General features: G+C 38.7%; 1 protein-coding gene across 2 annotated transcripts in view; it reads right to left on the bottom strand.

The window, feature by feature from the left end:
• Nucleotides 1-13,559, bottom strand: part of ACTN2 (actinin alpha 2) — a 63,950-nt gene that overhangs the window by 30,881 nt on the left and 19,510 nt on the right. The window contains exons 2-6 of one of the 2 annotated variants that reach the window (XM_042819805.1): nt 10,669-10,783; nt 9,924-10,043; nt 3,833-3,919; nt 2,802-2,889; nt 930-1,008 (exon numbers count right to left, since the gene is read on the bottom strand). In XM_042819805.1, the coding sequence (XP_042675739.1) occupies nt 930-1,008; nt 2,802-2,889; nt 3,833-3,919; nt 9,924-10,043; nt 10,669-10,783 (489 nt within the window). Of the gene's footprint in view, nt 1-929; nt 1,009-2,801; nt 2,890-3,832; nt 3,920-9,923; nt 10,044-10,668; nt 10,784-13,559 lie in introns of those variants that run through there. The other variant, XM_042819787.1, reaches the window with a different exon arrangement.

Raw genomic sequence — 13,559 nt, 5'->3', positions numbered from 1 at the left:
GAGCTGATTCCCACTAGTAAAATGAATCTATCATAGAGGGGTACAGAATGAAAGATATTATCTATGATTTACCAATTTCTCTCGCCAACTAGAAGTGGCACTCAACAAATTAAATCCATGATTAAGTTTTCTGTTTCACTGTTATTTACAAAAGAATCCAAAACACGTTCATTTTGGAGGAAGAAAAACATATGTATTTATTGAGATCTAACATGAAATGTCAACACTGTCTTTTCAATTTTTATTCTTAGGAATACCCAGAAATGACCCAGAAATTCCAAGATGATTACTTGATTTTCATTATTCAGTCTTAAACCAAAGTAGTTTGTATCTTTTAGAACAGATACATTTTTCCACGTAACAAAATGGGTCTGTAATCCCCATGTGACGCTACCTACATAAGTTATGGTATCTAACTCTTCTGCACTTTCTGGATGGGTAGTTAGAAGTATAATGAAATATTAAGTAAGCACTGGTGGATATTTTCTATGTAATCCTAACAATTGTATATTCCTAGGGTAGAGTTTGTTCTGATCGATCTTACAATTAATTCTCTTGTCCTTGATTGCTCTGCAATCTACACAGTTATTTACTGTGGACACATAGCAGAATGGCCTGTACTATGCATCAAATGTGAATTGAGGATTCCGGTGTATTTGATTAAACATCCTTACAGCATGCCATAAAAGACAAACTACCTGGCTGCTGAGAAATGCATTTTCTGCAATTAGTACTGATGTAATTGTAATGGAAAAGAAAGAAAGATCAAGAGACTGTCATAGCCTCCTTTCCTCCAAATAATATTTTTTGGAGCGAGTATAGAAAATTAGTTAGAATTAGTATGCTTGTCATTTAGAAAACATAGCGAGCAAACGAGAAATGAGCCAAATCACTGCAGGACAACATGCTCTACCATCCAGACTGTTGACCTTATTTAGCTTGGAGTAGTCAATAAGATCAGGTCGGTGTCTGTGGATAAGTGCACATAATCCAAGGCCATCTTTCCAGCTTTACAACAGGAAAAAAAAATAGAATGGAAGAAAAGTAATGAATAGTCATAGCACTTTACAGTTTCATCCTTGCTCAAGGCTTAAAATCAAGCAGGAATCCCCCTCTTGAGTCCTGACAATTACGTTCTGTCAACTCCCATTCCTCTGAGCTTTCGTCACTGTACACTTTCTCCCCGAGCGCATAATTTATTCTGTTGTCTATACACAGCGATTCCATAACACTTTCTAGGCAGTATACATTATATACAACAGACCCTGATTTTAATTGCTTAAATTAAGGAACTTTCCAGGATAGCTCAAAGTATACATTCAAGAAAGTGCAATCACCCATTACACTTAGAGCACATGTGTGCAAAAATAAGAGGGGAACAAACCTTCAATTTACTTGAATTTGTTTAAGTAATTGACTTTTTCTATGTCAGTTATTGCAGATAATTTTAATGACACAACTACGCTATGCTCCTAAAAAGTATGGAGGAAAAAAATTATCCTAGTTTATTTAAAACATTTTACAGACATGACAGGTCAGGCCTGAGGTCTGACACTTCATTGTGACTTCATGTCCACTACCTTTAAAGGAAAGAATAGGAAATGAATAGTGCTGTGAATAACATCTATGTGGAAAGATTATGAGAGGTTCCTTTCAGCTAGAAACAATTACTCTGAAAGATACTTTTTACTGTAAAGCACTTGTATTAGAGAAAAAAAACAAACAAATATCAATCAAGGTACTTCTGTTCGACATTATTTCACCACAACATGTGTCAGAACCAGCACATGTATTGATAAAAACTAAGATTCTAGTACTGTAATTTATACTACTTCCTGCATCCACATAAAGCTTTACTAAAATATACTGCTATCCTTTCAAGGAAAATAACACATTGCAAATTTGAGATTTCTCAAGGCAATATAGGGACTGTACATCAAATTCTTTCATCTGCAGATGCACGTGTGAACTGTATCTTCTCTTCCAGTATATGTGCTCCTGGAGCTTCACAAGAAGAATGAATTCTAAAAACACAAATCGTTGTGATACAGAGCCCTTGTGAGTACTCCAGAGGTTTCAGGGAATGTAAAATCCCATGGTTAAATAGTGCAAATGGCAAATCACATCTTTTTATTAGGTAGATCACCAACACACCTACAGGAACCAGTTGAATGAAATCCCAAAAGCAAGTAGCCTATGAATGGTCTGGAGATCCCCTTGCAGGCCATACTAAACGTGCAGAAGCACAGGCCAGAGCTTTTGCAGCTTACGTAATGATCCTGATGATAAAAATGAACATATTTAAAGTGCTACTGCTGGGTAGTTACCAACTTCCTTGGCTCCTTATTTATTATTGTTTTAAAAAATAATGAATTCATCAAAATGAAATATCTGTGTGCTCAACACATTTTTGCCAAGACCAGTCTTACCTAGCAGTGGCTCTCTTGAAAGTAATCATTTGTTAAACCATTATGCAGTGGTACTTAGATACTCCCATATGCAAGGAAATAGCATTAGTCTAATAGCATTGTATGCTCATTCTGTGTGGAGTAGGGACTTTTTTTTTTTTTTTAAATAAACATAACCAGGGCATATATTAATAAACATAAACCAGGGTAAATAACACAAAAGGCTAACCAAAATAACACTCTGAATACAGATCATAACAATTTGAAGAAAAGCCAGGTTAACAGTGAAGAGTGAAATTCTGCTGCCAAATATCCCTACACAATTGTGGAGAAAAAAACCTGACCTAATACATGTAAGATTGCTTCTAACCTCTTGAAATAATGAAAATTTACCTGAGATGGAAATTCTGAATGTTCACATTTCTGTAAGGAGCAGTTTTTCTTTGACACCACAGCAGCAGCCCTTCTTTGGCAGAGGTCTCTGTAATAGAAACCAGAGTATAAGAAGATGTAAAAAGAGCTCAAGTAATTCTTTTCTTCTCATCTTAAAGGTGGACATTCATCAAAAACAGGTTAGCATAAACTAACATTTAAACCTAAGAGAATGTCATGCAAATGGATTAAAGATGCTTCATTAGGACAGAGACAACAGCTCAACTGGAACAACTCAGAGTCCTAGCCTGCATAATATTTATGGAATATTAGGAGTTTAAGAAATTACATTAATTGGACAACAGAACGTATACTTGGAGAAAAACACTGAATACAAATGCAATAGAACTAAACATACCAGATTCATTGGCACCTACATGAAATATGCTGTGCTCTCAATCCATTACCTTATGCAAAGGAATAAATTTTGAAAAAATTATCCTCATTATTTGCATGCTGTAGGCATCTGAGTCAATGAGACTTCTAGGTCTGCAGTTAAAATTCAACAAATTATAGGCAGGACAGCACACTAACCTTGAATTGGCATCCTTCTGTTGAAAACTGAGATTAATTTCTAGAAATCTAGACTTTTTATGGGCTAGACTCATTTTAAAGAATACTGTAACAACAACACACTTTTTAGAGACAGCTACCAAGTTGAAGTTAAGAAAAAAACCCGAAGCAGAGGAGAAAAAACATGACAGAAAGATACAATATAATCAGATATATTTGCAAAAAAGGGTAGAAATGTACAGGTCTAGAAAAGCATTTTGGAAACAGGACAGCCGCACAGAGTACAGCATTTTGTATTTGTATTTTGTATTTTTGTATTTGTATTTTGTATTTTTGTATTTGTATTTTGTCATAAGGTGGACGTATCACCTTCTGTGAAAAAATAATTAATTCTTAAAACAATCATCTCACTTGTATACAATCTATTTAATAATATTTTAAAACAAATTTCCTGTTTAACACAGTAGCATTACACTTACCTTCCACTGAAATATCTTGAATGGCAAAACGAAGGATGATGGTCCAGATCATACCCAGTGTCATTTTCACATTGCCGTCAACAATTTCTAAGGTGGAAAAGAAAAAATATTATTTTTAAATGCATTTTTTTTTTCTCTTGAACATATATATCTAATAAATATATTTCCACCATAATTTATTGCCTACACAGAGTTCACCTGGATTCATTTTTCAACAGACTCGTGTTTCTGCTACCCTGACAGTAGGACTGAAGATTACTCAGGTTATGGTCCCTTTATCTCTCCCCTGCCGGTTCTCCAGCAATATCTCAGAAAGTTACCTTTCAGATTGACTTCTATAGATATTGCCTAAGGGGAAATACACATTTAAAGCTTAAATACTATCAGTCTTGCTGTTTTCACATATGAAAGAACTGGGAAAAAGAAATGCTTTTACACCAAATTGTAACTATAGAATATTAGCAATTTGAAGTAGAAAACAAGAATTTGTCAGAGAGACAGAAATTTTGTAACGACTTAAAAATCTATAACTCAGATTACCTCTTTAATAAATAAATAAAGTGATATTCACAAGTCCACCAATATTGCTTTGGCCCTTTTGAAAATTCTACCCCTTGGTACCAGCACAGGCTAGATATGAAGAACAGTTCAATGGACACAGCACCTCCAGAGACTAAGATATATGGCTTCCTGACAAGCAGTTAAGAAACATATCCATGAGACTGTAGATGTTTTACAACACTGACGTCTATTCATGTTTAATATCTTAAATATAAAATGAGATTTTTTTAACCTCTTTTTCTCACAACAGCAGGGTTGAGTGCATCCTCAGCAAGATGACATTAAGCTGAATGGTGCAGTTGACACGCTAGAGGGAAGCAATGCTATCCAGAGGGACCTGGACAGGAATAAGAGGTGGGCCCACGCCAACCTCATGAAGTTCAACAAAGCCAAGTGCAAAGTCCTGCATCTGGGTTGAGGCAATCTCAAGCGCAGACACAGGTTGGGTGGAGAATGGCTCGAGAGCAGCCCCAAGGAGGATTTGGGAGTGCTGGTAGATGAAAGACTCAACATGAGTTGGCAACGAGCATTTGCAGCCCAGGAGGCCAACTGTATCCTGGGCTGCACCAAGTGAAGCATGACCAGGGACTTGAGGGAGATGATTCTTCCTATAGCAGGGGGATTGGAACCAGATGATCTTAAAGGTACCTTCCAACCCAAACATTCTATGATTCTATTACTTCTGGGTTTTCAACTAGTTTCAAGACTGCTAGAATATACGGGGCGCTAGCAATATATTTTTTCCAACCCTTCTCACAGATACAGGGGCATCCCTTCAGCCAATCAGAATCCAGTGCTCCTACATTGTCTGTAATACTAATAACAACACCACTTCAGTTTTTCAACTACAAAAATTACACCACCAAAACACTTAAGTGTGTTGATAACATGAAATCAGTCTGCAAACTTGAAAGAACACAGTGGACTATAAGGAGAGTCCAGCACTAGAAGGGAAGGAGGTAGGAGGATGGCAGAGAGGAGCTGCAGGCTGTCTTTCCAGTCACAGCAAATGAGCAGTGGGGCAGGGAAGGCACCAGCTGCTCCCTTGCCTGAAAGCCACCTCCAGGCCCGCACAAGAAGTAGAGCAGCTGTGGCTGCCTGTGGGCCCATTGATGTTCTCCTGGGGAGGGAACAGAAAGAATTTCCTCAGTCTAACATGGAATGTCAAAAGAGGTGCCAGAAGGAACTGAACTCACTTTGCTACTTTAAAGTTGCCTGAATCCAGGGACAACTTTCACAGAACAAAACAGCTGGTGGCCCTAGGACTTGAGATACACACTAATTTGTACTAGTATGCAACAGTATGCATAACAGTACTAGTATGCAAATGACAGCTGTCATTTGAACCTATGGAATTAACAAATGTGATGGGAGACATCTTACCCATCACATTTATGCTTTGTTAGTGTGATAACTCGACTTTATAAATGAATGGCTAGTTTTTTCTGTTTTCCTCTTAGGGTTCTACATTCATTTTCCAGAATTCTAAGCTGACTTTGCCTGTCTTCCATGCACTATTACTATCTCATTTGCTTTGAAAGACCTCAAGTGTCTTCAAATCTCAAAACATAATTAGGGCTCATAGCTACTTCCTTATCCCCCTCAACCTTGTGGTCAGCTTAATCTTTTTTTGGGGGGGCCAATTTTAAATGCCAGTTGGTCCTCTTGGGTCTATGTTTTCCCCACTCAGTATTTCATATAATAAAACTTGATCTGCAGCAGGTTTAGATATAAAACTTTCATGCTCTGGAGATTAAAAAGTATGCCAGATATCCATGTAACTCAGAGAATGCCAAAACTGATGGGTGTACACAAGCCCACATGGCTCATGCCATATTGATGGGCAGTATGTTAAGAGGTTGAGATGTTCATAACAATACACACTGCAAGAAATCTGCATTCTGCCTCTTTACTGGCATTACTTTCCACCCTCATACTATAATGAGTGTCCAGCCAATAATGCTGAAAAAACTAACAAAATAAAAAAGAGGTGGAATGTGTTTTAAATCCAGATCAGGTTACTGATCCAATCCCCATGACAGCCACAAAAACAGTTGTCAGCCCAAGTGCTAGGGTAGGGCAGAGAAGTGTGGGAGCAAGAATGCAAGACAAAGGGGAGTAGGGACTATTTAAACAGGTACTGGTGCCAGAGGTCCTACACCATGAAACTATATCCAGACAAATGCAAGACTAGATTGCTGCATCAGCAGAGCACTGTGCTTTGGAAGACTTTAGCAGAAAGGATGCGATAAACTTAATAGGGCACTAAGCCTGTCTCGGCCAAAGCTAGCTTTGTGTTCAGTCTGTTTAGAGTAGGAGGGGAAGGCACACGAATCTATCTGCTCCTGCCCACACAGATGTAATCTAATGTGCATTAGTAGCCATACTTGAGATAGTGCAATGTCTTACAATGACAGGTTTCTCTTCACTTGCAAGCTGTACAACAGTAACACTGTATTTTTCTCCTGTGCTTCCATGCAATGTTTTAAAATAATTTTAAAATATTAATGAATGAAGCTTTACTTGTAATCCTCTCTTGTTACGGATTGAGAATTCCACAAGCAGGCAATAAGAGCCTGCAGCACAGCCTTGAACATCCCCTTAATCTTTCCCCTTATCATAACAGCAAGAAATATTAAAGAATGGATGGACACCACCTTACAGAGTTATCTGTAATGGGTTACTGCTCCTTGTCACTTCTCCCTTCCAGAGAGAATTACCTATTTCAACAGTCTAAATTCACACCAGATGTTTCCTAGGGGAGCAGCAGGATTAGCTTAAACTTTTTTAATGGCTGATCTGGGAAAACACAGGTGCTTTGTTTTCAGATGATGCAGGAAGCGCTCACGTGCCGCTCTTTATTTTGAGCACCCCGCCAAAAGCAATAATTAAGCAAAATGATGGATATAGGAGAGCAGAGGGAGTGCCTGCTACACTCAGCAACAGATATGAGTTGATGCATCTCAGTTTATATGCTACAACTTTGCCTGAAGAATTCAGGAGTGAAAATACTACCTTACTGGGCAAACTGTGATCAGAGAAGGACCACAAGGTCACCTTCTGTTACACTCTGGCTTTATATCAGAAAGAGCTGGAGTCCCAGCACAACAAGACAGAAACTACCATTCTTTTGCTCTATACTCTGTATTCTCAGTATTTCCACACTGACTAGACAAGCTCCTGTATGTTTGATTTTCATTTCTATACATAAACTCTCTCTTCAATACCTTCTGCTTAATGCCATGCCATTCTTAAAACACCCTTTACCACAGAGAGTTAGGGGAGAGGCAATTTTTTCCATTCCACTTCATTTAACTGAGCTGCCCCTGGCTACCTGCACAATTGATGGAGGGGGACAAGGACATCTGAAATTCATTAGAGCTCTTCTGAGATCTGAAATGATTTTGGGAATTGCCTTTCTTTTCCCACTGTACTATTTTTATTGGGATAGAGTTAATTTTCTTTATAGTATCTTGAATGGTACTTTTTGTTTCAGATTTGTAATGAAAATTGTATTGATAACATAAACCATAGAATGATTTGGGTTGGAAGGGACCTTAAAGATTCCCACAGAGTCAAGGTCTTCTCTATTTCTCACACTTCTCTGCCAGCAAGGAGGCTGAAGGTGCACAAAAAGTTGGCAGAGAACACAAGGGTCACAGCCAGGACAGCTGATCCCAGCACGCCATATGGTGGCATGTTCAAACAATAAAAGTTACAGGGAAAGGAGAAGTAAGCAGAGACATTCAGAGTTATGGCATTTGCCTTCCCAAGTAACTATTATGCTCTGCTTTCCTGGAAATAGCTAAACATTTGCTTACCAATGGAAAGTAGTGAACAAATTCCTTATTTTGCTCTGCTTGCATACGTAGCTTTTACTTTGTCTGTTAAACAGTTGCCATCACAACCCACCGAGTTTTCTCACATTTGTCTTGTTGATTCTCTTCCCCATCTTATTGGTTGGAGCAAGAGAGTGTGGGTGCATGGAGCTTGGCTGACCACTATGAATTTAAACTACAACACCCACTAACGATAATAGTCCCAAAAATGTTCCTGTTATGTGTCTGAAAATAGATGGCATGGTTTTGGACTCAGATGGCTCACACGCTTCAGACACCAACGAATTAAGGGTGAGTCCAGACAGTCCAAATGCTCTGCCCTGAGAAATTCCATTTCTTTCGGAGTTTGGAGCACTGGATCCAAAGCCATAACATATTTACAGAGGGCTAGGTAAATCTGTTGTAGAATCATCGAATGCTAGTAGATTCTTCCATTGCTTTTACAGATGCATGGACCAGATAATTCTACAGCCATAAAGAACACAGCCAGCAGCCCGACAGGTGATCTTCCCTATCTTCATGAGGCCACATTTGGATTCCTGTGTCCAATTCTGGGTTCCCCAGTTCAAAGAAGACAGGGATCTCCCAGAAGGAGACCAACAGAGGGCCACAAAGGTGATAAAAGGCCTGGAGCACCTCCCATATGAGGAAAGGGGAAAAAAAAGAATGAGAGGGGACCTAATTAATGTTCAGAAATATCTAAAGGGAGGTGGGAGGCAAATGGATGAGGCCAGACTCTTCTTGGTGGTACACTGATAGAACAAGGAGTAATAGCTTAAAACTTGAAAATAGGAAGTTCTGTACTAACATGAGAAAGAATTTCCTTAAGGTAAGGGTGACGGAGCACTGGCAAAGAGTGGTGATGGGTTCTCCTATGGAGACACTGAAGACCCACTTGGACGCCTATCAGAGTGACCTGCTGTAAAGCACCTCCTTTAGCAGGGAGTTGGACTCAATCTCTTGAGGTCCCTTCCAATCCCCGCAATTCTGTGCTTTGTATTTTTTTATAACATCATTTGAATCTCATGGAAGGCCTAGGTTCACTTGCAGTCAGAGCCTGTCTTCCTTTGCTCAGTTTACATTTACCAGAATTTAGCTAGCTACGTGTTTTTATATATATAATACTTGCGCAGCAGAACATCAACGAAGTAACAACTTTAACAAATTCCACCCCACTTTCTTATTATGTTCAGTCTTTCAGGACGCTAGAATTTCTTTTGATCACTCCCTTAACTCTACATTTGAATCTTAGAAGCATACCTCCCATGCACACAATGAAATGGAAATAAGTCCCAGCTCCTAATGGTAAAAAAAAATCTTAGATTCAATAAAGCATACTCCAGAATCCAACCTTCTCTTTCTAACATTTATTTTTGATAACATATAGGAAAAAAGTAAAGCTCCAAATGAACAAACTGTCATTTAAACACCCACTAAAACAATTACAGACAAGTCAATTTAACTTCAAAGAGAAACAAATCTTAGAGCACAATCATGCCCCTACTCTCCTCAGGTATCCACACATTTCCATCTCTTGTTCTTTCAGAGATATAAGCCAGCCATCAGTACTAAGGGCTGTTTGAGTCACACATAGATAGCTAGCACAATTTGAACCAGGGTCTCTATCAAGACTTCTGCAATGTGAGTGCTTAAAACCTAAGTTAGGCCCACCATCAAGCTCTATTACATACCTTCTGCACCAATGGACACAAGTTTCACTCCTTTGCTGGCGATGTAATCCAGAGCTTTGTTGACATTAGCAATTTTATGGAAGCGCATTTTCCCTCTGTCTGGTTTCGGTAGCCTTTCCCCTACAGGATAACAAAACGAATGTGCTTTTTGTTGTATGCACTTGGCTACAGACACTCAAGTGAGTGGAACTCAAGAACGAGCGTGATTTGAACACTGAAAACCATCTGGAAAGCATGCAAGTGATTACTGTGTCTAGAACTCTATTTCAGTGTTACCATCTACTTTACAGTACTTCACCAATCAGAGGGAAGGATATTCTCACCACCATTACTTGCCTAACTGTAAAGAAAACCTGGACTCTATCCAGAGTAGCCTAGCATCCTCTCAAATGTGACCAAGATTGATAGCTTTTAACTAATTAACTTAACTGCCATGAATCCCTATTCAGGGCAGTAGATCAGCCAATTTCAGAATATAAATTGACATGCTTGGTTGAATTTACATTCTTAGATGACCATGAAAACCAATTATTTTAGAAAATATGACTCTCCATTTCAAAAAAACCGATCATTTTAAAACCTTCTCCACCAAAATCTCATAAAAAAAAAACTTGTTTTCCTTCTTCACTCTCATTGTGTACCTAGAACATGAGCTATTCCCATCCCATTCAGAAGCATTTTCAGTGTAGCTTGGTGACTGCATTTCTGAACAATGGAGAAGCAAACGTGGCAAACTTAAACCAACCTGAAATAACTTCCAAGAGCAGCATCAGTTTGAGGCCATTTCTGAAGTCCTCCTCAATGTTCTCAATCTGTGTGCCTGCTTTCCTGAGGTGGGAATTGCACCAAGCTGTAAACGTCTGTAAAAGTAAATAAAAACAAATAAATAATTAAAACCTTATTGACATCACATTTTCCAAAACAATTGCTAAGCCATTTGAGTAAATAATGAACAGAAACTTCCATAGCTGTCTAAGAAATCTGGATGTACAACACCCAATCATTTTATACGTCACTGAGTTCAAAATTCTTATCAGATTTTCATAGAATTACCAAGGTTGGAAAAGACCTCCAAGATCATCTAGTTCAACCATACACCTACCACCAATATTTCCCTACTGAATCACGTTCCTTAGTACAACACTTCAAGAGACAGTGACTCAACCACCTCCCTGGTCAATCCATTCCAGCACCTGACAACTCTTTCAGAAAATACATTTTTCCTAACATCCAATCTGAATCTCCTCTGGCACACCCTGAGGCCATTCCCTCTAGTCCTATTGCTACTTACATGGGAGAAAAGGACAACTCCCATTTCATTACAACTTCCATTTTCAGGGAGTCGTAGAGAGTGATAAAGGTCTCCCCTAACCATACCAAACAATCCCAGTTCCCTCAGCCACACTTGGTAAGACTTGTGCTCTAGTTCCTACATCAGCTTTCTTGCCCTTCTCTGGACAAGCTCCAGGGCCTCAGTGTCTTTCTTGCAGTGAGGTGCCGCAAACTGAACACAGTACTCGAGGTACAGTGTCACCAGAGCTACAGGGGGATGATCACTTTCCTGCTCTTGCTGGCTGCACTGTTTCTAACACAAGCCAGGATGCCATGTGATCTCACCCAAGATGATCTGTTCTATAAGCTTCCCTGGCACCTCAGTCAGGCTGATAGGCCTGTAGTTTCCTGCATCCTCCTTATGACCCTTCCTGTAGATTTTCATGAAGATGCAAATAATTGCTTAATTAAAAGAAGCAATATTGCACTGCATTGTTTGCAAATTTAAGAACTTCTAATGCAATTACTTCAAAAATTAAAAGGTAACCTAAATCTCCATTTTCACTGCAAAATTTTGTTTGGCCTCCTTTCTTCTCATCTGCTGATGAGACTATTTAATTTTTGATCCCAGAAACAGAACAGGAAAGAGCAATAAACAAACACAAAAACCTTCCTTGAAACTAAATCATGATATAGTGGTCAGATTTCGTACTTACTATGGTATTTATGATACACAAAGAATATTCAAAACTGGTCTGCTCTTAAAAGTGCAACATTCTATCTATAACATTTTCATTGTTGTTTTCTTTGATTCAGTGCAGACAGAGGATTCTTGCAGCTTGCTGGATGCTTGTCTCAGAGCTCCCACAGTGATACAGAACAGTTTGCCTGACACATGCATTGTTCTGGTACCTGAAGCTTCATCTCTGCATTTTTTTTTTCTTCAGGTTCCTAATCTTTATTCCACTTAAAGGATCAGCTGGGCACCTACCAAGTGACCAAAATACAATATTTTCCCCCAGCGTGATGGGAACTGCGGTCATTTTGTGATGACATTTTACAGGCAAAATGCAGGATGTAATGAATATACTGGGGATATAGGCAGTCAAAAAGGATAGGCTGCAGAGTGCCAAATTCAAATAATCGCAGTAAGCCTTTTGAGATCACCATGACAGAAAGAATGAGCACAACTTCACACCCAACAGCAGAATAGAAAATTTGCTCATCATATTTAGTGCAGAAAAATAGGAGCATTGAGTCACAGAAGCTCACTGAATCTTGGTGGAAGAATTAAAAATTTACACTGGATGTTCCAGCACTCAGCGGAATCTCTAGGTAATAAGACAATCTCCGGACAGCATTACTTCTCTCCTGATCTGCACATTCCACACTTTTCCTCAATATTGATCATTTTATGAAGACACCCAGCATTGCCATGATATAAACAGAGATGCTACCACTGCTCAGTCAAGCTGCTTTCAATAAACAATTTTATATCAGTCTCTTTTTTTTTTTTTTTTTTTGCTGCCATTTTACATCTGTACGCTATTTACATTTGTTTTTAGCAACACTGGGGTGTATCATTCGACCTGTAGCATTCTGAATGATGAACTTGGAGTTACCTACTATGCCCCCATTCACAAGACAAATCAACTTCTGCTGAAGCACTCTACACAAGTTCTTTATTTAGACTACCTGTATTTGTATAGTCCAGATTTGTTTTCTGTATCTACAATAAGAGATTTAGATCTTTTATCTACACTGCAGTTCTTCATCGTTTGCCCAGTGCACTCCTACCTCTGAAATGCTGCTATCCCTTCGTGTCTCATGGAAAGTGTAAAGCAGAACATTACAGCACTCTTCTGTGTATGGCTTCAGAGCCTGGTACCTTCCACGTTGGCTCACTTTCTTTACTTAAAGATAGTTATAGGAATATTACTTAAGGAAACATTTACCATTTGTTTCAGTGATGCAATCAGTTGACTTAAGTATTAAAGCTACCGCTAAATTTCACTCACAAATTTTAACACTTTCCACAATTCACATTTCATTTAACACCTCATCCTTCCCTTCTCATCGTGACACCACTTGTTCCAAACCTGAATTCTCACCACTTTGATTTTAACAGTTCTATTAATAGCTATTAAGAAGCAATTCAAAGCACGTTTAAGTTCTGAAGATCAAGATACAGCCAGCATACAGGATCCTTCAACTTTGTAATCCATTGGGATTTAAAAGCTATTAAATGACTTACACAAAGCAAATTCCTTTTTCTGCTGGACGCATCTCAGAGTATCAGATTGCTCAGAGAAAGAAGGCAGGACTGGAGGCACCAAGTTGAATACCAGAAACCGTAAGTAATTA

The sequence above is a fragment of the Centrocercus urophasianus genome, unplaced genomic scaffold (assembly GCF_019232065.1).
Source record: "Centrocercus urophasianus isolate 14NV4802_14NV808 unplaced genomic scaffold, USGS_Curo_1.0 seq_10, whole genome shotgun sequence".
In the NCBI taxonomy this organism is placed as follows: domain Eukaryota; kingdom Metazoa; phylum Chordata; class Aves; order Galliformes; family Phasianidae; genus Centrocercus; species Centrocercus urophasianus.
This window is presented reverse-complemented; position numbering and strand designations above follow the sequence as displayed.